Below are 24,297 nucleotides of genomic sequence, written 5' to 3' on the forward strand. Positions count from 1 at the left end.
ATGATCGATAACATGCTCGTGTTAGCTCACAGGTTTAAATAAATTAACAAAACGATTCAAGAAAATGGTAATTTATATTGCAAAAATTCAAAAAGCATGTAAATATTAATTATCCGTAAAGCGAAACAATGTTTGTTGATCCATCGGGAATCTATCATGCCATATGAGAAAGTACATGGTATCATATTCGACTAAAATAGTTGCAAGTAGACCGTCACTTCTTTCGATATCGCGTCCTTTTAAACAATCAACGACTTCCAGATCATCACTGAAATAAGTTTGGGTTTAGTTCAGAACCATAACTTATTAGGCATGAGCTTATTATCAAACTCACTAGAAATATCTTGCTCGACGTTTTGGATTCCACTCGGAGTGTGGCAAACCATCACATAAGTCATCAGTCCACTCATAAGGCCAGTAGTTTAATTGAAATCTTCGTAGTTTTGACATATTTCCGGCAAACCAGTATTGAATGTGCCAGTTTAGTTGTATTCCCGAGAATCCACCAAAATAATCGAATCGAATCGTTTCGCAATTCATCAGTTTCAAATCGTCTAATGTTAATTTTGGGCATCTTCGTAAGTCCAACCGTGGAATATTGTAAAACTTAAAAAAAGAGTAGTGTATTTTAGGAAATTACTGATACATAATGTTATTTATTGCAATACGATTTTTTAATCGTGTCATAAGAAAAACTTGCAGAATAGGAACTTAAACTATCACTTTTACCAAAGGAAAAATAGGAAAGTAAGCAAGCATTTCTTACAAAGTTTTTTTGCAAACACAGACTCGGTAAGTAGCTTGAAATGCTGATAAAACATTTTCAGAATTTCCCGTTTTTTTAAACTACATCATTAAGTACTGAAATATGTGCTACATACATTTTAAACTTACCAGTTTTATGAGTTTTTTGTTGAACCCGACTAGTTGAAAACTACAATTTGAAAATCCAAATTTCAAATCGAAATTCTTCAATATGAATTCCACGTCTTCTGTGTCAACGAACGATAGCTCGCCGAGAACTTTAACAAAATGGCATTTCCGAAATAATGGATGACTCAGTGCGGATTTGAATTCCCCAAAGATTTCATCACGTTCCATTGCCAATTCAACATGGTCGATTTTAAATGAATCATTTAAAATGCCCAAAAGATTGATTAACTCTTGTGAAGTTTCATAGGACAAGCATGGCGACTTGTTCACATCCTTGTGGTACGTGCTGGAAAACTTTTGTTTTTCAAAAAGTAAGTAGTATATTGTCAATGGGCTATTGTTAAAAAAGGCGGAAAGAATATCGTTAAAATTAAAAATTTTGCCGTTTTTTTGAGTCAAAAAAAAATCCTACCAAAACAGATTAATAAAATAATGGACGTTCTGATGAGTTGCCCAGTTGATTCCTTGTTCTTGATTCATCATAAAGTGATAAGCAAATTGCATATCTCTCTCTGTTTCCAAAACTGTTATCCTTCGATACCAGAAATAGTTTCCCAATTCGGAAGAATACTCATCATAGCATTCAATGATTACGTTGAAAATTTTTCGATTTACTTGTTTCAAACTCCGTCGGAAACGAGTAGATGTCCTAGCCAAATCGATTCTGAAAATTTTCTAACTTTGTGTTTCACTGTTCAAGAAATTTAATGATAATTATTGTTTCTCCTTGCATTTTTTAAACTAATTTTAATCGGTCCGTAGCAGCAGAGGCACTTGGTTTTTATTTTTTTACGGAATCAACATTTGCAAAATCCTCTGTTTCTCATCGTTGTGTCGAACTTTTTTCTTGAAACTGTATATGAAAATATAGAAAAATACTTGTACTTTTTGAAAATAACTTTACAAAAACTGTGCCACAGTCTAAATGTGCCGATCGGCACTTTCACAGGCCATTTTTCAAATTTAATGCGTTTTTTGAGCAACTTTTCAAATATTTTATTGAAGTTGTCTGCAACAAAATTGAAGTTGTCTGCAAGAAGTACGAATATTTCTCTATATTTTTGTATAAATTCCAGAAAAAAATTCACCACAACGATGAGAAAAGGTCCGTAGGGTTGCAAGACTAACAGAGGAAATACGGTAAATTTCAAGACTAAAAATTAGAAAAAAATCAATTTCAAATTTAGTGCGCAGACTGGAATTTAAATATTGGGCCTAGTTTTTTCGATTATCTTAATTTGTGGTGTGCTAGACCCCGCCCAGAAAAAGGTAACTTACACTTCATTAATATTCATTGAATTTATTACAGTTCTGAATGCAACACGCTGAAGTTTTGTTAGTCGGAATGGTTTTTTTTGTAAAAGTTTTTTAAAAATTTTTTCTGTACATGATAAGGGATTAACTCACTTTAAATTTTATTTTTATGACCGCAAATATTGAAATGACGGCGATGATTAAGAGTGTCAGAAAGTCGAGGAGCATTTTGAAAAGGCAAAAAAAAACAAAAAAGAATATTGATCGACACAGTAACACAATAAGAGAAACAGAGCACTGGTTAGAGAGAGACGTCACGGGCAGATGGGGTCTCCCCACCGGGAAGGCTCAATAAGATCCTGACTATGAGAGGTCAACAGATGTAAATAACTGTTGGTCAGGGGGGGGGGGGGGGGGGGGTGTTATGCAACAGGGCTGAGCTGAAAATAAATTTTGCCGGAAATTCACAATTTAAGGTAACATTTGGCCAAACGAAATTTGTTTCGTTTTGTAATTTTTTGCAAAATTAATTTACTCAAAAATTTCAGTAATTTTTGTTTTGTTTCGTAGACTTTGTCAAATGTTCTGAATTTTCAGTCAAATTTTCAGTTTTTTTACAAATAAATAATTTTCTGGCATATTTTTTATTAATTCTGTGAGTTTTGTGAGATATTATTGGAATTATAAATGTTCAAATTTTATGTGTCTCTTTTTTAGGTCTGACATGAGGTGTACTCCTCCTTTCATTGTATCGTATAGCGCATCTGTTGACCTCTCCTCTTCCTACCTACGCAGAAGACATCTGAGTGCTCTTTTTCTCTGTATACATCATTATAGTACTGTCTGGGTCGATATTTATTTCAAGTAAATCTCAAAATGTTCAAATATTTGTTGGTTTTACTAATAACAATCGGCCTTGTAATAGCTGTGGCAATACCAATAATATTCAAACTTCTCGTCGTAAGTGATTAAGAGTATCAGAAAGTCGAGGAGCATTTTGAAAAGGCAAAAAAAAAACAAAAAAGAATATTGATCGACACAGTAACACAATAAGAGAAACAGAGCACTGGTTAGAGAGAGACGTCACGGGCAGATGGCAAATTGATTTGTCGACAAATTCGGCAAATTTTAATTTTCGGTAAATTGCCGATTTGCTGTTTGCCGGGCATCAGACTTGTCGGAAATAATCAAAGGTAGGGCCACTGTTTTGAAGCATAGGTCTCACCACGACAACTTACTACTGAAAACAATTTTAAAATGTTCCCGTTTCAATTTTGTGTTTTTTGAATAATTTCGTTGTTTTTTAAGGTAACGTAATAAATATCTCACACTAATTGATGATTTGAATAATGAAAAATGGTGAAATTAATGTATAAATCATATTCATCATCAAAACCAAAATCTGATAAGTTGCATCAAGTAAGTTTCATAAGAACTTAAGTTGTATAATTTTCGTTGACAAGAATAGTTTTTGAAAATTCAGAAAAAAAATTAAGTGTTTCTTTTTTCCAGTAATTTGCCCACAATTTTCGGCAATTGCCGTTTTTCCGGCAAATTCGGCAAATCGGCAAATTGCCGGTTTGCCGATTTGCCGGAAGTTTCAATTCCGGTAATTTGCCGATTTGCCGGAAAAAATCGTTTGCCGCCCACCCCTGTTATGCACCTTTTTCTTGATCTCATAAGATGTCTCCCCCAGCTGCTGCAGCCCATACTTTTTTTTAGAAAACTTATCGAATGCACCAATTCCGAAAACGTTGGAATATTTGTTGCTTTTACTAATTGCCGTTTTTGTAATAATTGTGGTGATGATAATCAAATTTCGAGTAAGTTTTGCAATATATGAATTATCAAAACTGGAATTTTCAAATTTTTTCTTATTTCGGTATGATCTACGTAGATCTACAAAAAATGCGGAAGTTGAAACGCAGAGATCACGCGGACGTCACATTTTTTTTTGCGAAAAATTCCCGCATTTTTTGTAGGTGAAACCGGGATGGTACATCTTGGCACCACGTGGATTTTCATTTCAAAATTAATATTTTACTAATTTTCTCAATTTGATAATCCATAAATCCCTTCCAATATCTCACCGCGCGTTGTATTTTGTGTTATGCTCACGTAGTCACCTCCATTGAATGATAAGATGATAGTGATTTGGTATGATAACCGGAAAGTACTTAGCGCCTTTTTGTGAGTGTCCCTCCGGCCGGTGGGCATGTTAATTGGTTTTACCGAATTTCCCTATTGTAGCCTCGTGAATCATCAAAGAATGAAACTTGACGTAGACTTTGTCAAATGTTCTGAATTTTCAGTCAAATTTTCAGTTTTTTTTCAAAATAAATAATTTTCTGGCATATTTTTTATTAATTCTGTGAGTTTTGTGAGATATTATTGGAATTATAAATGTTCAAATTTTATGTGTCTCTTTTTTAGGTCTGACACGAGGTGTACTCCTCCTTTCATTGTATCGTATAGCGCATCTGTTGACCTCTCCTCTTCCTACCTACGACGCAGAAGACATCTGAGTGCTCTTTTTCTCTGTATAAATCATTCATTATAATATTGTCTGGGTCGATATTTATTTCAAATAAGTCTCAAAATGTTCAAATATTTGTTGGTTTTACTAATAACAATCGGCCTTGTAATAGCTGTGGCAATAACAATAATATTCAAACTTCTCGTCGTAAGTTTTTCTGTTTTTATTGGTCATGAAAACTGCGATTTCTTACAGAAAAAGCCTTTTCAAATAACAAAACTACCGCACCTTGCATTCAAAAATGTAATCAATCTAATGGCTATTAATGAAGCGTAAGTCTATACATTTTGGGTCACCCCGTGTGATTCTGAAGTAATTTTTATACAAAATAATGAGCTAAAACTGTTTAATGAGTCGTACATTTTCAGAGTCAATATGGCTGAGACCTCAAAAAATGTTCGAAGCAGATTGAAACAAGTGAATCGTAAAATTTTCAAACTAATCATTGAATGCCACGAGGACTTTTCTGGCGTGGAGAATGCTCCCTTTTGTCAAAGAGTAATAGTTTTGGACACAGAGAGAAATACGCGATTTGTGTATCAATTTATGATGAATGAAGCACGAAAACAAAGAATCGACTGGGCAACACACTATGACGTCAATTACTATATCAACTTTTTTTGGTTAGTTTTTTTTAAATGTGTCCCACGGCGTTGAATAGCCTTTTTCTAACAACCTCACAGCTTACGCAATACACAACAAAAACACTTACAATTTGATAAAGTCCCCGTCGATGCACCATAATCGAGTTATGAGTTGGTTGGGGTTCAGGGGTGTGCGGATAATAGCCGATTTAGCCGAATTCGCCGATCGGCTAATTCGGCTAACTCGGCTAATATTAGCCGAATTATCCGTTAGCCAACCTTTTTACCGATTAGCCGAATTAGCCGTTAGCCGACTTTTTGGCAGTTGGGCTAATACGTAGTTATCCGTTAGCCGATTTTGGCCGATGTTAGCCGAATTCGCCGATCGGCTATTTCGGCTAATTCAACTAACATATTTTTCGGAAAACAAACTGTGGTGAATTTGTATGATTTTTTCCTATTTGAGCAGTCGTTCATCACTGAATTTGCTCAATAACAGTGAACAAATTAACCCAAAACCTGAATTAACAGAATGGACAAAAAAGCTTAACCAAATGAATATTTTCCGAATTAGCCGAATTAGCCGAAAATTAGCCGATTTGACCGATTGATTTTAGCCGAATTAGCCGTTAGCCGAAAATTTTGAAATTAGTCGTTAGCCGAATTAGCCGTTAGCCGGTTCTCAAAAAATCGGCATTAGCCGATTTATCCGTTAGCCGAAAAAATCGGTTATCCGCACACCCCTGTTGGGGTTTATATCATTTATTGATATGAATTGAAAAGGAATGATAGAGCTATCAGGCAGAAGATGGCTTATATACAGTATGAAGTGGGCGGAGAATTAATAAAATAAGTAAGAATGGCGGGGGATAGGAATGCAATCATAATTGAATGGTGCAAAAGATGAAAAAACAATATTAATAAACTGAGCATTGGGAGTGAGTCACGGGGCAAAGAGTACGATCGCGTAAAACAAGGAAATTCTATGTCAAAGTTTGAATTCGTCGAAAGTTGAGCGTCTTGGTTGGCAATTGCAGAGACCCTTTTTCCATTATTACGTTAATGCGGGTGTGCGTATTTTTCGCCATATTTGACGCACAAATTAACACTGGCGTGTCTGTGGTATTTACAAAGTTATTATTGATCTTCCAATAATAACAATGCGCGTCAATTATGGCGATAATTACGCACTTCCGATATCGCGTATAGATGCACACGGGCTGTAAATGGGTACCTCTACCTGTAATCAATGAAACGAGCACAGTAAAGTATCACTTGTCCAGGATTTGATGAGAACTACGGAGACGTCTGCGTCTCTCTTCTCCGCACGCTCTCGATATTTCTCGAAACTGTTGTTTTGAGATAGCATGCGAGAAACAGAGACGCAGGTGTCTTTTGCTCGTGAAATCTGGAGATGTTTTTCATTACTCCATGGACAGGCAATATATCTTTTGTTAATTATTTAAAAGAACAAAGTAGATCGTTTTTTTAGATGCACTTAAAACGATCTACAAATTAAGTTTAAAGGATTAAAGATTGAAGGACGATCCGTTGTTCAAGTGCTATGCACTGCGGATCTGGGAGTCAGGTACACTGTCTGGTGGTGATCCCACTGGGCTATAACTTAAGCCACGTCCTAGCCGGACTGTGGCCAATAATCCTAATAAACGAAAGCATAAGCCAGGTTTCAAACCCAAAATATACCTAAATCTAAACCGAACTATTTCTAACATTAAGTCGAAATTCTTCGCTCAAACCAATTTAAACTTTTTCAGCACGAACTACAAGAAAGAGAACAAGTTGCCATGTATGCCTTATAAAACTTCACAAGAGTTAATCAGTTACTTGAGTATTTTAAATGACTCATTTTCAATCGATCATGTCGATTTGGCAATTGACCGCGATAGAATGTTTGGGGAATATCGGTGCGCGTTGGAGCACCCTTTAATTCGAAAATGCCATTTTCTCAAACTACTTGGAGATGATTCGTACATTACTACAGAAGATATGAAATTTATATTAAATTATCTTGATTTGAAGCATGGACTTCTTATTCGCTGTTTACAATGCCCCTTGTTCAACTCAAAACTGGTAAGTTTCAAATGAACCATCACTTTTAATGGATGATTCGTATTAAGTTGTTTAACATTCCTCGGTTGGATTTGTATAGAAACCAATACTTCACTGTAGACGATTTGAAAAATATGAAGTGTGAAAAGATCCGATTGTTTAATCTTACAATGATGCCGAAAAAACTTAACAAGTACATTGCCTATTGGCTAGCCGGCAACTTGCCGAAATTACGAAGATTTCAATTGAACTCTTGGTTTGATGGATGGACTGATGATTTATTAAATGGTTTACCACATTCCAAATGGAATCCGAGACGTCGAGCAAAAGTCTACTGGTGAGTTCAATTGTTTTAAGATTTTTTAATCTGTATTCAAGCGTGAGAATCTAAAATTGAACTTACAATTGAACTTACAATCACCTTAAGGTAAGTCGAAAAATGGGTCCCGAGATATAGATTTATCATTTCTTTATAGAATAGTGTTACTGCTGACACTTCAAAAACAACTTCCAAAAACAAAGAGCACTTCAAAAACAACTTCCCAGATTTAGACGGCTTATGAATTTTTGGAATAATAAAAAACTAATTTACAGAAAAATTCCAAAAAATTAATTAATTTTGCCATTTAAATTGATAAAATGTTTCAAAAAACTAAAATGCATATACCATAAGAGCTCATCACTTTCAAGCAAACCGGCAAATTTTGTCTACAAGAAACCACACAATTAGGTGAAACGTAAATCAATTCATAGGTTTTCTTGAGAGCAACGAGCTTAAACTTGCGCCGTAAAAAGTTTTTTATTCACTTCTTAAAAAAGTGTTTGAGATTTTTGTATGTAGTTATTCAGGAATTTTTCCAACAATGTCAAAATGATATAACCGTGCTGAACCTGCTCCTTAGCAAAATATTTGTTTGAAGTGATCATCTGTGAAGGTGAGAAATTGGGACTACAATTAAGTCTAAACTGGTACCTAGAGTGTGCCCTGATCCTAAACCTAAACCTAATAAGCCTAAATAGCGTAGCGAGCTGAGCGAGCTGACGCTTGCCACTGACGCCAAACTAAAGCCAATGCCTTAACCTAAGCCTAAGCCTAACCCTCTTAAAAAGTTATAAGAAGGTTTTTCCTTGCGCTTGGAGCGCAAAAGAAAAGAAAAAGAGCTATTTAGACTTAGGGTGCCCAACTGGAATAAAACATTGGAAATCCCAATCCAACCAGCCTAAGGGCCCGAAATACATACTAGGATGCCCAACTGGAATAAAATATTGGAAATCCTTATGACACACTTAAGCCTAAGGGCCCGAAAAAAACTAGGATGACCAACTGGAATAAAATATAGGAAATCCTTATGACACACCGGCGGTATGGCGCGGCTTAAGCCTAAATAGCCACTTTTATCAAAATACATTTGAGCGAGGCGGTTGTAAACTATTCGTTCTTTAGCAAAAATTAAAAAAAAACTTTATTTAAATTTAAAAATAAATATCATATGTTATCACACCTTAGAATATCACGCCTTAATTTAGTAATCATTTTAGTTCATAAGTGTGAGAGAAAGAAAAATGGATTAATCATCGGAATTAGATATCATCAGAGTGATTATATTCATCAAAGGTCCCCCTTTACTGGAGGGTTAATTTAGTTGATATAAAATGTTTATCTCATGTAAAGAAAGGTTCGAATTCTGAACCTATGAATGCTGCCGATATTTGAATTCCTGTCTCATGGGAAGAAGGCCTTTCTTGTGGGAAGAACGGAGTTATAAAAAAATATACGCACTACAGAATTTGAACTTTTCTTCCCATGAGATAGGAATTTGAATATTGGCATTCTATAACTTTACTTTAAAAAAATCTCCAAAGGTTGCTCGCAAATATGTAGAGATTGCTCGCATTCCTTCAAATATTACAAAATTTCCAAGTTTCTTAGAAATAATCTTCATTTAGATTACTGAAAAATATCCACAGATTACTTTTGAGTTGCCTGAGAAGTTATTCTAAAACGCAAGGCGAGCTGTTGGTACAGAATTTGAACTTTTCTTCCCATGAGATAGGAATTTGAATAATGGCATTCTATAACTTTACTAAGAAAAAATATCCCCAAAGGTTGCTCGCTTCCCTTGGGATTAAAACAGAATCCGAGAAGAGAAACATTGATCGAGGATCCGTCGGGAATCTGTCGTGCCATATGATAAAGTGCATGGTTCTGTGTGCGCATAAAATAGTTGCGAGCAGTCCATCACTTCTTTCGATATCTCGTCCTTCTGAGCAATCTACGACTTCGAGATCATCACTGAAGTCAATGGATTAGGTTCTGATGGTTGAGGTACTTAGATTCAGATTCAAGTGTAATTTTAGATTTCTTCGACTTGGGCATAGGCTTGGCGTCAGTGGGGGAGCGTTAGCTTTTCAATACTCTAATGGGGTTATTCATGTGATGTTGAAAAATACAAAAATGTATTTTAATAAATTTTCCTCCCTATTCATGCGTGTAGAAAAATGTAAAAAAAAAAACATCGATTTTTCTATTTTTTTACATTTTTCTACACTCATGAATAGGGAGGAAACTTTTCGAAAAACAAATACTCAATTTTTCTGAACTACAGTAATCCTACAGTACTCCTACAGTATCGCTACAATACTATTACATCACCTCGACTATATCCCCCCACTGACCCTAACGATAAATTTCTATGTTTTTTTAAAAGAAAAATAGAAAGAGCCAATTTTCAGGTTTTTCAGAATAAACGGAAAAAGGAACATTTTCGATTGTTCATTTTTTTGTGGTTTGACCGCCAAAATTTTGCTTTAGCACGTTGATGTGCCACTACGGTTTGATCTACAAAATATGCGGGATTTTTTTTTACCAAAAAAGAAAGCGAAACCAGATGAGAATTCTGCACAGACGCTACTCCAATTTAAAAAAATTACGATTTTAGTTTCACAATTTTTTAAAAACTAATTTTCCCAGTTTGATAATCCGAAAATCCCTTCCTATAAATATTTCACCGCGCGTTGTATTTTGTGTTATGCTCACGTAGTCACCTCCATTGAATGATAAGATGATAGTGATTTGGTATGATAACCGGAAAGTACTTAGCGCCTTTTTGTGAGTGTCCCCCCGGTGGGCATGTTAATTGGTTTTACCGAAATTCCCTATTGTAGCCTCGTGAAACATCAAAGAATGAAACTTGAACAGGTTTCCTGATCGAGAATAAATCATTACAGGAATTTAGTGATCTCAATGATCTCCTATTTTATTTTTTATGTTGTTTGTCGAGAAATTCTGGAATTTCTGGTTTTATTGGTCTAGAATTTTTTAAATAGGTAGTTTGAATTACTGTGAAATGATTTAAAATTCAGACATTTTTTTTCCAGAATTTGAATTTGTGACGATATATGCTTTAAAATAACACCCATATTGATTATATTTGGATAACTTTGGAATTTATTAAAAACCGCGACGCGACCGCAACGCACATCTCAAAAAATTCAAAGTTGCTTAAAATATGGCATAATGGGTGTCATTTGGAAGATCTCAATTTCAGAAAGTTAAATTTTGCAATAAATATGCACAAAAATTTGTCAGCGCCCTATTATAGAAAAAATTCGATCGCACAAAAATAAACAACGACGCAACGACACTCCGCTATTTTTAAGCCCCGCCCACGATTTCATTTGCACTGAAATGTGGCGGCCGCAGTGCAAATGAAATTGTGGGCGGGGCTTAAAAATAGCGGAGTGTCGTTGCGTCGTTGTTTATTTTTGTGCGATCGAATTTTTTCTATAATACATCTCTGCATTTTTTGCTTTGAACCGCGACGCGACCGCGACGCGACCGCAACGCACACCTCAAAAAATTCAAACTCGTCCAAAATATGCCCATATGGGTGTTGTTCAAAAGCTCTCAACTTCAAAAATTCTGATTTTACAAAAAATTGCACGAATTTCAGTCATTGCCCTACAATTCAGCAATTTTTGTTTTTAACCGCGACGCATATTAAAATTTCAAAATTGTCCAAAATAGGGCGATATGGGCGATATTTGAAATATCTCAACTTCAAAAATTCAGATTTCATAATAAATATGCACAAGAACTAGCATTTTATGCTTTGAACCGCGACGCGACCGCAACGCACCTCTAAAAATTTAAGATTGACCAAAATATGCCGATATGGGGGTTATTTGAAAGCTGACAATCTCAGGAACCCCAATTCAACAACTATTTTACATTTCCACTAAGTCTAAAAAATCTTTCACCAGTGATCTCTTGATCTTCCCTGGGACTTTCCAGGAAATATATATATCATTAGATATTGATAAATGTTAGCCTTCCAACCTGAATAGAGAACAGGTCTCTCTATGTCTTCTCAACTTTTTGTACGTGACATTCTATGTCCCCTACTCCCCCCCCCACTCATCACAGCCAATTCCCTCGGAAGGTTGCCTGTACGTGAGTATCAAAAGGTGAATCTTCTTCGGGAGAAGATAAGAAGACACTGCGGCCAATATATGTTTCTCCTTCTTGCTTTCCAAAAATTTCCTTCGCAAAAGTCCTTTTTCTTCCCCCCCCCCCAATCTCTTGCCAGAAATAAACTGGATCAGTATTTGCGGTGGTTTGGCACCGCCGAATTAGTGATTGAAACTGATGGATTACGATAGATTACGATAGCTTATTGGGAGGATTGTCCTAGGAATTGCGATGATAGGTCAAAATGTGTCTGTCATGGAGAAATCAAAATTTTACTGGTCTAGATCACAAATTATCACGAAGAAAAAACCTAGGTTCTTTTTGGTTTTATTGGAAAACTGTAGAAAAGTTTGGTTATCTGTATTCTAATTTTTTTAATGGAAAAAAAAAATTTGGATCTATCGATGCACCATGTCTAAAAACACACTTCTCTCAACTATAAGAGTTATAGTTTTTGAAAACTATTGGTTTTTTTGTGATTTAGCATAGAACTCAGGTCTATTTGGTTTTGCCGGAAATTTGCCTACATATTGGTTAATTAATTTTCTATACTGTTGTTGTTGGAAATTAGTTAAGCTGTAAAAAAGAAAATGACTATAAAAAGATAGTCTCTGTACCATCTGATAGTTTTCTTTGTAACAATTGTTATAAATTTGGTAATTATCTAGAAAGGCATGGCATATCGAGAGAAGCTTTTTTTGAAATTTACAGCGTTGCTCAAAACGTGATGCCAAATCATGAAAAATTTAGGTATTTTTAATTTCGAAAAAACGGGATAATTTTTCAAACTGCTCAAAATGTAAGTCAGAAAGTTGAAAAACTGGTTCTATTGGGTTATTCAAGTAATGTCGAGAAATGTCGCAAAATGTAATTCAATACATTTCGTTACATTACTTAAAGAGCACCATTGACATAAATATAGTTTGCATTTTTTTCAAAAAAAGAAAACGTATCAAATTTGACATCTACAGTAACCCTCTACCTTTATTTTTTTAAATAAAAATGTTAATGTAGCCCATATGGAAATTTTGAAAATTGTGGACTAGGAATTTGGAACATTTGAATTTTTTTCGATTTTCAAAAACAGTTTAAATTAATTTTTAAGTTTGTGAAAATTAAAAAAAAAACGAATTCTCCAATTAAAAAAAACATTTCGAACAATTTTTTCAAAATTTTTCATAATCTTCATTTTTTTTTGTTTTCAGATTTTCAAAGATTAGAAAATTATGTAGTTTTAAAGTAGCACTGAATATGTTTGCAATACTTTTTTGTAAACTGTAACCCGTCAAAATACATTTTTTTAAATGTGTTTCAAACTTTGTAATTGTCTTCAAAGTAGACAAGTATAAAAAATTTATGAAATTCTACAGTAACCCAAAGGATTCATGGAATTTTTTATATTGGCAGAATGTTTCCTAGCTGACACACTACGCTTAAATTCATCACAAATTTGTTTCTGAAGAAAATTTCGAAACTTTTTGCAATTATGAAAACTCTCCGGTTACTGTAGCTCGCTTTGAAGCAAAATGTTTCATTTTTTAAACCTAAGTTCCTCTAAAGTACCTCATGCTGCGGTAGGCATCGGAATCTCAATATCTGATTGTTATCTCAACTTTTTTTGCCGACATTTTCCGCAGACAGGAATAGGGAAACAAATTGATGCAAAAACTTGGTGATGGCACGTACCTTAGGCGGTGGTGTGACGTACGATTTGGTACTTTTTTTTTGAAAAAAAACATAAAAAAGTAAAATTAGAACTGAAAAATTTTTGTATAAAAATCCAACAAAAATTTCTCCGAATTCAAAAAGTCCAAAAATTTTCAAATGTTCCAATGTATATACTTTGATCTTTATATTCTATAAATATCAACACACACACGTACACTAATTGGTCATATCAATTTCACTTTTTCCACGCATTCCGCCCAACGTCCTCACTCACACAAAGTTCGTGAGAAATTGCAAAATTCTCTACATTTTGGACCATATATCGTGCATATATCAACATTTATCATATTGAGATGTATCAATTGCTAATTTGGCAACATTTTAAAAATGATGATAAACTGGGTAATCAGGTGGAAGAAGTGGAAGTGGACGAGAGAGGAACTAATTGGATAATAGAACCTGATGATTTTGGAAATCCCTAAAAATACACATTATTTGTAGCTGATTAGTAGTGTTAATCTGTGAGTGGTACATGGATTCTTCGGTGATTTGGACTTGGAGCTAATGCTCAAAAAATTAGAACTCCAAGAGCAAAATTGACAAAGTTACAGTAGTTTCAAAGTTTTTGAGTCGCTACTCGGCGAATTGGATTTTTGTAAATCAGGGGTAATAAACAATAATACAGCTAACTGAATTATGAAAAAACAGTAGTTTGGTCAAAATTCTTCGTAGCTCTAGGCCCAAAATAAACATAGTTGTGGCTATTTGCTGAGTAGCGACTCAATGGCTCCGTATCACATTTTATCCACTTAACGTAGAATCCTATCTACTTTAAAATTTACTTTTTGAGAAAAGTTTCTAACTTAACTCTGAACACAGCTAAGCCAATTTGAAAGTCCTGAGTCGCTATTCAGCCAATTCCGAATTACAGAAACTTTGCTAAAATTAGAGCTATAAAGTAGCTTCCCAGAGAATTTTGATATAGTTTTCAGAATAATGTAGAAGATGCGGAGGCTGAGTAGGGACCCTAAAAAATTAAAATTAAAATAGGAATATCCTGGGAACTTGAAAATGTTTTAGGATTTAATCTACATAAAATGCGGGAATTTTTTGCCCAAAAAATGTGACATGAATCAAGCGATAATTGTTGCGTGGTCCTGTGCATATGTATACATAGTTTGATCTATGCCGCCTGTCTGCCCGTACAGTGTAACGTAGTTTCTTCCCGCTTGCTCTATTGTCCTCCCGCCACTCTGTGTAGGAGGTGATTGTAAATGAGAGTGGTACTATTATAGTACCAATGCCTAGCCTCTGAGCAACCGCTCTTCTCGTCTTCCTTTTTATTCTTTTCTCTTTATATTAGCCGTATTAATGAATGATATGACTATCAACAATTGTGAGATATTTTTATTTTAAAAAAAATTAAAAACGGATTTCTCGAAATTGTCACCTTTCATAGTATTTCGCTATTCCTCCTTGCTCCAAAATTTTAATTTTCAGATTGAAAGCTTAAAGGGTTTTGCTATGAAATTTGAATTCAGTGTTTTATATCTTCTGAATTTTCTAAAAATTTAAATAATACTCAGCCAATTACCAAAACTGTCTTAACTTCGTTCAGAATAGAGGTCAAAAGACGAATATGCTCAATTTACCAAAAGTTTTAATAGTTTCTTTTTGGTAATTTAGCTGAGTAGCGACTCGGTTAATTACTAATAACGAATAGTGAGAGTTAGTGCAGTGAAAACTCTTGAAATTGTCATCAACTTTGCATCAGCTTTATACTAATAAAAATTGATACGGAGGCTGAGTAGCGACTCAAAATTGAACCCTAAATGTTTCAGTAACTAGAATTATTTTGAGTTCAAAATTAACTATGTTAGAATAAACATTTTAAGTTCTAAAAACTGCAAAAAGTTCATCAAAAACGATGGTTAAGCCGAGTCGCTACTCAGCCAATTCCAAATTGCCGCAACTTTGTTCAGGAGAAAGATAGAAACTAGGTTCAAGAGACAAAAATGTTTAATTTAAAAAGGCCAATATTATGGATTACCTTTTAAAATAATATGGTGTAGTGCTGAGTCGCTACTCAGCCAATTACCAAAAATCATAACTTTGTTCAGAATAAAGATGGAAACTGGGTCATAAATATTCTCTTTTTTTTTTAATTAAAAATGGATCTTCTAGCTTCAGAAGCGTCGGAAACTTCCCATGGGTTACTGTAGGTCTTCGCCCAAAAAATTTCGTACCTAATCATCTCTAAAGATCATTATTTTCCAGTCTTCCAAAAAAACCGAAACTATTTTGCAAAATGGGCGGTACGAGTTCACCTGCAACCAGCCAGCTTCTTCCTTATGTGATTTGTAAAAATAATTGGATTTTTCACTGTAGACCCCGCCCACTTCCACATCTGTCCGCACCTTTATCTCGTCGCCCATTTATTGCTGCTTCATTCTATTATCATTTTATCATTTTATCAATTGCCATTGGCCGATTCAAATTGGTAATAAATTTTGGCAATAAATCATGAGAAATTTGAACTTAATATTATTTACGGCCTTGGCAGGTTGGTGTGCTATTTGAAATTGAAAAAAAGTTTAATTAAATAACCTCAACGTTTTCAGCCGTAACCTATGCTAACGTCCAACCTCATGATATTAGTCAAAATGGAGCAGTTAAGGATGGTAATCATTTAAGGGTAAGTACCAAAATTTTTTTGTTGATAAATTAGAGGCTCCGTATTACACTTAATAATTTCAGAAATGTTTGATATTTTAAATCTGATTTTTTTTCATTTTGAACCAACTCTCTATCGTTATTCTGACTGTGAGCAAAGTTAAGATAGTTTTGGCAGTTGCCTGAGAAGCGACTAAGTTTGACTACTGTGATTCGGAGGCTTGCCAATTTTATTTTCAATTTTAAGACATTTTTTGCAGTATGTAGGATTTGACATAAAATTTAAAATAAATTTTTTTTATTTTGAAAAATTTGAACTCTTTCAAAATTTAGAGAGACAAATTTAATTAAAACAAATTTTTAAAAAATCTTCGCTTAAAAATGAGCGTAATTAAATTCTGGTTTGAATATATTTTTTTCTGCATTTCAACCAAAAATTATTAATTTGGCATCCCTGGGCTGAGGATTACTGTAGGTTATTTTAGCCTAGAGGTTTGATACTTAATTATTTTTTTTTTAATTTTTGACGTGCTGACCTAGTCAAATTTGCGGGTTTTTGAAAAAAAAATCTAGCAATTAAAAAAAATCATGTAGTTCTAATATGCAAAATTAAATTAACATTTTAATTTTAGAAAAAAAAGTTAACTTTTTTTTCTACATTTTCAAAAATTTTAAAAAATTTCAAAGCTATCCGAAACTCTACAAAACCTCAAAAACCCCTAACCCTTTCCAATTTTCAGATTGACCTGAATGAGACCTCATCCGTGGAGCTTATGGACAAATGGTTGTCCCAGGCCTTCTCCGGACTTATGGCGGCGGTGGCCTCTAAGAAAATCGCCAAAATGCCAGCAGAGCATCAAAATATTGTGCAGCAATGCTCGAAAGACGCAAAGGATGTTCGGGAGCATGCCAAGTGTCTTGTGAAGCTTCTCGATGCTGAAAAATCGGGAAAACTTGGAAGAAAGCAGTACCAGAAAGTGGTGAAGTCTCCAGAAACTATCGTTTTACCTGAAAATCCAAAAATGCTGACCAAAAAGGATTTGGAAAAGGCTGAAAATGCTGGAGCTGCTGAAAATAACGAGAATCTGGAATGGATCGGCTCCTTCGGAACAGCCCGTGCAAAGCGCTCCTACAAAGTCGTCCATCGTGACAGTTACGCCTTGAGATCCACGGATGACGTCGATGGTATGACAAAGCTGGCGAAATCCCTTACAAATACCGTTAGAGCTATGAAAAATAAGACGGAGCGAGCCGAGCCATGGGTTGAAGCTGTCGGACGTATCAAGAAGCTTGGAGAAGAGGCGAAACGGGAGAAGAAGAACCGTGAAGTTATGAAGAAGAGACTGAAGCAGATGATTGATAATACACCGGCCGAGTTTGTGGATCCACGGAAGCCGGTGGCTTTGAAGCAGGTACCGCATCTTCAATTTGAACAAAGTTATGGCGATTTTGAATATTGGCTGAGTAGCGACTCAGTATCACACCATATTATTTTGAAAATTATTCTATTATATTTCCCTTCTTAAATTAAACATTTTTGTCTCTTGAACCTAGTTTCTATCTGTCTCCTGAGCAAAGTTATGGCAATTTGGAATTGGCTGAGTAGCGACTCAGCATAACCATTGCGATACGGAGTTTTGTTCGTTTTGCTCCAATTTTAATGATTTTTTTGCATTTTGTAGGATTTAAAATTGTTATTCTAAGTTAATTTTGAACTCAGAATAATTCTAGTTACTAAAATATTTAAGGTTAAATTCCGAGTCGCCACTCAGCCTCCGTATCAATTTTCAATTTTTTTCTACTACAAAACTAATGCCAAAGCAGATGAGATAGTTTGAAGGGTTTTCACTGCACTAACTATTATTTATTAGAAGTTTGCCAAGTCGCTACTCAGCTAAATTACCAATAAAAAAATTCAAATTGTTATAACTTTGCTCAAAAATTAGACAGAAAGACCATTTGAAGTTTGCTGAGTAGCGACTCAAACAACCTAACTATATAACAAATGTTCCAAATTTTCAGGCAGAGATGGAAGACGAGAACAATGAAATCGCAAAACTTATGCGCAAGAAGGAAGCCGACGAGATCCGTGTTCCACTGAAATTCCTGAGAAAAGCTGTGAAGACAGCTCTGATGCTCGGCGGCCAAAATGTGACGGATTTCGATCAAAAAACGCTGAAAATGGTCTCACCACGAATGATGTCGATTGTTCCAGAGCAGGAGGATGAGAGTTTGGTTGGTTTTTTCAAAATTATGGAATCTAAAAACAGCTCAAAATGCTCCACGGTTGCTCATTTTTTGGCTGAGAAACATTTTTTTAAAGGCTTCAAATTTTCTGAAACATTAAGAACCTCTAAAAATTTTCTAATTTTTTTACAATCAATTGAGATAAGGCAAAATTAGTCAAGTTTCTAAATTTCAGTTTCGATTTTTGGAGCATTTTTAGTTTTTGACATGCTCGAACCTGTTTGAAAACTGCCAAAAATTACAAAAATTCATTTCCGGACAATTTTAGTCAAATTTTAATTTTTTGCAGTTTTAACCACAAATCTCCCAGTACAAAGTACAAATTACAAAATAATTCCAGTTCAATCTCCTCTCGCCATCCTTATTCTCGCTTCACGACGAGGGAGAAGGCATCGAGAAGCTCACCTCACTGCCGCATTTGTTGAAAAAACTGGATAACCACGGACAAAATGCCTGGATGGATTTTATTGTGGAAGCCGCTGGTGAGAGAGAGACTGGTTTTCTCGACAATGACGTCATCAATTCTTGATTTGTTTCAGGCGTCAGTGATGAGGTGACCAAGACTGAAAAGGTGTTCCGCGAGAAGAAGGAGAAGGAGTTGAGAGGAACCGATGGAGTTCCACTTTACTTTACTAAGGTAAGGGAATTTTGCCTTTTGAACCAACTTTCTAGGACCAGTATGAAAAAAGTTATGGGCATTTGAAGTTGTTGAGTCGCTACTCAGCGAATTCCAAAATGCCATAACTTTGTTCAAACTTGAGCTAGAAAGTTGATTCAAAACGCAAAATGTAGAAATTCAAGTTTTGCATTGATTGAAATAGATTGCAATTTGATACGGAGCCATTGAGCCATCCTTATCCTGGGTCGCTACTCAGGCTCCGTATCACAATTTGTAACATGCATCGTAAAATTTGATACTCTTTTGCATTGGCATTCAGACCAAAACTATAATACTATTATGAACTATGTTCCCTCAATCAGAAATGTAGTTGAGTTGCTAATTAGTGAATTCAGTGGCTCTGCATCATATTGGCTGAGTAGCGACTTAACAAAACTTTCACGTTCCATAAGTTTTCAAATTTATCTACATAAATTGAATATATTTTTTTTTCAGGAAAACGCCACAAAAATCCTGGGAAACGAGGAAAAATCAAAAATCGAAGTTTTCGAGGATCTCGATAAGTCATACAGTGAAGAGCAAAAGAAGAAGCTTAACGATGATGGATTCGCATTTTTGACTGAAAAACAAATGGAAAGACTCTACGGAAAGGAAAGCCCGTACAAGCATACAAAGGCGTTGAAGAAGTTCAAGAGACTGAGAGATGACCCAGAGAAATATATTGAGAAGGAGTAAGTTGGGATTTTTTGAGCTATAATTTTGTAGTTTGGAGCAAAATTCTGAGTAGTTTAGCTCCAAAAATTTGTTTCTGAAACTAGGTCAAACTACAGTAATCCTAAGTTTTTTCCACTACAAATTTTGGTTTAAAAAAAAACTAGGCCAAAGTACAGTAACCCAAACTAACTCTAAGTCTAAAACATCGCTACTAAACGTAGTAATCCTACATACAGTAATCCTTGAATATTTCAATTTTGGAATGTCTCAATAAAAATTAGAGCAAACTACAATAATCCTTTGGTATTTTTGCTCACAAAAATTTTCTGTAAGTAGTAGGGAAAAGTACAGTAATTCTTAGGTGAAAATCTGAGGCAAGGTACAGTAATTCATGATAGATATCAGTTGAAAAATGATCAAACTTCAGTAGCCCTTCAGTATTTTTATTTTAAAAAAACTAGGTCAAGTTACTGTAATTCCTTGGCTTTTGAGTCCTTGAATTTGGTTTTAAAAATTAGGTCAAAGTACAGTAATCCTTGAGTACTTTACAATTAGTTCAAAATTTGGTTTTTAAAATCTAGATCGAAGTACAGTAAAATACAGCAATCCTTGAAGTTTTCTGTTCAAAAATAGAATTTCCAAACCTAGAAAAAATACAGTAGTTACTTCCAGCAAAAAATTTCAACTTCAAATCTAGATCACCCTACAGTAACCCTAACCTGAATATTTTCCAGCATCCGCGCCCTCGCTGAAGCCGAAAAGTTCCGAGTTGCTCGCCGAGCCGACATCGTCTCCTCTCCATTCATCCTAACCCCTCTCACCTTCGCCTCGGCCCCTCTCTCCAACACATTCATCGTCTTGTCCCCACTGGTCCTGTCCCCAATCACCCTGTCCCCAGCCGTCTTGGGACCAATTATCCTGTCCCCTTGGGTCTTTGTCCCACTGATTCTGTCCCCTCGTGTCCTCTCTCCCCTGATTGTCAATCCCCTCGTCTTCTCTCCAATCATCCTGTCTCCACTGGTTCTCCATCCGCTGATCCTTGTCCCAGGAGTGTTCAATCCGATCATTCTGTCCCCATTGGTGTTGTCCCCGTTGATCCTGTCCCCACAGGTGTTCACCCCATTGATCTTGTCCCCGTTCGCTTTGAATCCTTTGATCTTGACACCTATGGTCGGATCCCCGCTGATCCTGTCCCCATTCGTCTTGTCGCCAATTATTCTGTCGCCACAGGCGTTGTTCGCGGTCGTGTTGTCCCCGTACGCCCTGTCCCCACTGGTTGAGTCAAAGCTTATTGCTGCTGAAGTTGTGTTGTCCCCATCATGGCTTTCATAGGCTTTTCGACCTAAAATCCCAACCACTAATCGAGTAGAAATACGTGCAATAATAATTTATTTAATTTATAGTATGTTACCTATTAATTCATTTTCAAACTTGTTACATATCAGTTCAATAAACCGCATTTTAATATAAATTCCGCTGAGTAGCGACCTAAAACAAAATTCACAAAACCTAGGTGTGATACGGAGCCTGAGTAGCGACTCGGGTATGGACACCAATTTATTTTACATACCTATGTAATTTACTATTACACTATTAAATGGAAATATTAAAGTTAATTCTTTGCTTCACGAGTTTTAAGTTTAAGTTAACACTGATCATAGTTATAACATTTTGGAATTCGCTGAGTAGCGACTCAAATACTTCAAGTCGGTGTAACTCTGTCAGTTTTTGTCTTAGTTTAAAAAAAAAACTTTCGAGCTTATAGTACAGCTTGAAGAGTAAAAGTTTTGTTAAGTCGCTACTCAGTTAAAGTGATACGGAGCCAGTGAATTCACTGAGTAGCAACTCAACAACATTTAAAATTTCGGGAACTTTGGTCAACATAGTATTATAATTTTTTATTTTGGTCCAAAAGCCAATGTGTGTAAGAAAGAGAGCGTCAAATTTTGCAAAAAATCGAACATGTTGAAAATTATGATACGGAGCCTGAGTAGCGACTTATGATAAAGATAGCTTAGTGGCTCCGTATCAAATTGCAGATTATTTCAATCAACGCAAAACCTAAATTTCTACAGTTTGCTGCTTAAATCAACTTTCTAGCTCAAGTTTGAACAAAGTTATGGCAATTTGGAATTCGCTGAATAGCGACTCTAATCCTTCAAGTTGTTGTAACTCTGTCAGTTTTTGTCCTACAGTTTTGATTTAAAAAGAATATTGCTGAGAAATTATTTTTTTAGCAGAACAAATTATTAGTAGCTACTCAAAACATTTTTAAATTTATCAAATTCCCACACCCCTTCAAGTAAATTTCCAAACAAAATAGTAGTATAAAACTTGGCGTACCAGCCCACTAAAGACCGCATCACTTGGCAGACGGGGAAATGGGAGGAATATCCTTGAGAAAACAGGCTTTTCCTCGTCATCTTTACACCTCTAAAGAGGGATAAATATCATGTGAATGGATTTGTTTATTGATTTTTCAGAATACTTTTTTGGTATATTTTTTGCCGAATTTTAAATATGTTTTTGCAGATTCCACCAATGAAAAGCTTGATTTTTATATTTTCCCTGACATTTACATTTTCCCGAATTTCTGCGGATTTTACACCACATTTCCGCAAATTCCTTCATGATAGCTATGGAATTGCTATAACCGGACAGCTGGAGCGTACCGATTTGGGGATGGATGCGAGTTTCGGTGGAAAGGAGAACCCAACAGAGGTGCCACAGAATCCTGTGATCATTGTGCACGGGATCACTAATAAGGCGTCGAGGTTTGGGGTAAGTTTTTGAAAAATTTTATTACTAAAATTAATTTCTACAGGGCACCGTGGCCTACCTGAAATCCAAAGGCTATAAAAACTCGGAGATCTATGGCACAACTTGGGGAGACAGTGGGAGGACACCCGTTGGCCTTGTGGATATGAAATGCAACTATGTTAAGCAGATACGGTAGGCATGAAAGAAAAAGTTATGATTTTGTCTGAAAATTTATGTCAATCGACGTAAAATTCTATTATTTACAACAATGTCTTCTGGAGCAGGGCTTTAGGTGCAATATGAACAAAGTTATGGTACTTTGGAATTTTGTGAGTCGCTACTCTGCCAATTTAATGACTCCGTATCAATAAATATTCATTGTCAATCTACGCACAATTTTATAAACTACAACTTTGGCTCTTTAAGCAAAATTCTAGGAGCAAAATAAACAAAGTTATCGTTTTTTTTTTTAATTTTCTTGAGTCGCTACTCAGCCAGTTTAATGGTTACGTATCACAAAAAAACTGAGTAGCGACTCAGACGAACTTCAAACTGCCATAACTTTGTTACTTTTTGTTATACACTTGTAGTAAAAACAGAGTTGTAGGTCATAAAATTCTTCTTCGATTCGAGCATGATTTAGCGCGATACGGAGCCATTGGTTTTGCTCCTTAGCGAATCAATACATGTATTACCAAAATTTCAGAGCAATGATAATTGCAGTCCGACAGTACACTGGGCAGAAAGTTGACGTCATCGGCTACTCAATGGGCTCCCCGTTAGCTAGAAAAGCAATTCTTGGAGGACAATGTGTGGATACCCGGGAGATTTTGGGTAAGAACGTTTTTTTTTAAATTTAGTTTGCAAACAAAAATTCCAGGTGCTCCGCTGACTGAGCTCGTGGACACCTTCCTGTCAGTTGCTGGTGCAAATTATGGTAGTGTCCTGTGCATTCTGCCGGTGCCTGTTGGAACATGTAATAAGTGAGTTTATTTTGCAATGCTAAACTGAGTCGCTACTCAGCCAATTGTAAATTTCCAATTTTTCCATCCCCTCAGAAGTCCTAGAAACCCCAAATTTTCCCAAATATTTTTCCAGAAAAAACGGACTGCACTGTGACTCGGAATTCCTTCAAGATATCAATAACCAGCATCGCTACGAGGGATCCCATGTCTTCAGTATATTCTCAACTGCAGATGAAAAAATAGGATTCAGATCCTGTGGAAGACCAGTGTCCCCGATTAGAGGAGGTACTGGATTTGTGAAGCGTGATGGGCTTAACCATGACCAGTTGATGGATACTACGCATCCATTGCAAAGGAATTTTATATTGTATCACTCGCCTAAGGCTCCAAAGAGTCATAGGAATGTTAACTAATTTTTAGAGGAGATTTTATAAATGTAACTATTTATTTTGAATTTGTAAATTATTTTTTATGGCTTTCTTTTGTTTGAATAAAATTAAATGCTAAAATTAACAATTTAACACAGAAAAATATGAAAAACGGGGTAAGTTGTCAAAAATAAACTTTAAATATTGGAAACAAATTTCTAAATGTTTTTTTTTAAAATTAACCTTTTTTGAAGTTTAGGTATTATTTTTTTAACATCATTTTTAGAACTAAAAAAAACACATTTAAAAAATTGTTTCACTAAAAATTTCCGCAACGGGCTTCACCTATATTTTTCATCATAAAATAAACAAAATTTTTATTGAAAAGTAAACATCACATAAAAATGTCACTTGATTCCTCAAATATTTAACCAA

The 24,297-nt window shown here is 35.3% G+C and overlaps 4 protein-coding genes across 8 annotated transcripts; 3 read left to right on the plus strand and 1 right to left on the minus strand.

The window, feature by feature from the left end:
- Window positions 1-56: 56 nt before the first annotated feature.
- On the minus strand, window positions 57-6,084 carry T27A1.2 (F-box associated domain-containing protein; the record flags this gene model as incomplete). Of its 3 annotated transcripts, none has more annotated exons than NR_133621.1 (5): window positions 57-268; window positions 335-606; window positions 895-1,219; window positions 1,346-1,597; window positions 5,436-6,069. NR_133621.1 is itself a non-coding variant. In NM_061352.5 (5 exons), the coding sequence occupies 4 exons, from the start codon at window positions 1,435-1,437 to the stop codon at window positions 106-108; spliced, it is 852 nt and encodes a 283-aa protein (NP_493753.2). The 3 variants fall into 3 exon arrangements, 2 of the variants coding, with proteins under 2 accessions (NP_493753.2, NP_001303791.1); NM_061352.5 differs by having other exon boundaries at window positions 58-268; window positions 5,436-6,084; NM_001316862.3 differs by lacking the exon at window positions 5,436-6,069 and adding an exon at window positions 2,212-2,228 and having other exon boundaries at window positions 106-268.
- T27A1.3 (F-box domain-containing protein) lies at window positions 4,735-16,153 on the plus strand (the record flags this gene model as incomplete). Of its 2 annotated transcripts, NM_001316855.3 has the most annotated exons (6): window positions 4,787-4,870; window positions 4,919-4,995; window positions 5,092-5,346; window positions 7,083-7,398; window positions 7,446-7,714; window positions 16,138-16,153. In NM_001316855.3, the coding sequence occupies 6 exons, from the start codon at window positions 4,787-4,789 to the stop codon at window positions 16,151-16,153; spliced, it is 1,017 nt and encodes a 338-aa protein (NP_001303784.1). The 2 variants fall into 2 exon arrangements, with proteins under 2 accessions (NP_001303792.1, NP_001303784.1); NM_001316863.2 differs by lacking the exon at window positions 16,138-16,153 and having other exon boundaries at window positions 4,735-4,870; window positions 7,446-7,718.
- On the plus strand, window positions 15,914-21,241 carry mlt-10 (Molting protein mlt-10). Its single transcript, NM_061354.5, has 8 exons — window positions 15,914-16,079; window positions 16,138-16,211; window positions 16,930-17,601; window positions 18,212-18,424; window positions 18,777-18,918; window positions 18,976-19,073; window positions 19,551-19,786; window positions 20,504-21,241. The coding sequence occupies exons 1-8, from the start codon at window positions 16,040-16,042 to the stop codon at window positions 21,099-21,101; spliced, it is 2,073 nt and encodes a 690-aa protein (NP_493755.1). The 5' UTR covers window positions 15,914-16,039; the 3' UTR covers window positions 21,102-21,241.
- On the plus strand, window positions 21,063-24,010 carry lips-7. Of its 2 annotated transcripts, NM_061355.5 has the most exons (6): window positions 21,063-21,171; window positions 22,302-22,550; window positions 22,594-22,721; window positions 23,236-23,363; window positions 23,410-23,512; window positions 23,628-24,010. In NM_061355.5, the coding sequence occupies exons 2-6, from the start codon at window positions 22,311-22,313 to the stop codon at window positions 23,905-23,907; spliced, it is 879 nt and encodes a 292-aa protein (NP_493756.1). In that variant the 5' UTR covers window positions 21,063-21,171; window positions 22,302-22,310; the 3' UTR covers window positions 23,908-24,010. The 2 variants fall into 2 exon arrangements, with proteins under 2 accessions (NP_493756.1, NP_001370413.1); NM_001383781.1 differs by lacking the exon at window positions 21,063-21,171 and having other exon boundaries at window positions 22,028-22,550; window positions 22,594-23,363; window positions 23,628-24,005.
- The last annotated feature ends 287 nt before the right edge of the window (window positions 24,011-24,297 follow it).

Source organism: Caenorhabditis elegans, chromosome II (genome assembly GCF_000002985.6).
Source record: "Caenorhabditis elegans chromosome II".
NCBI lineage: Eukaryota > Metazoa > Nematoda > Chromadorea > Rhabditida > Rhabditidae > Caenorhabditis > Caenorhabditis elegans.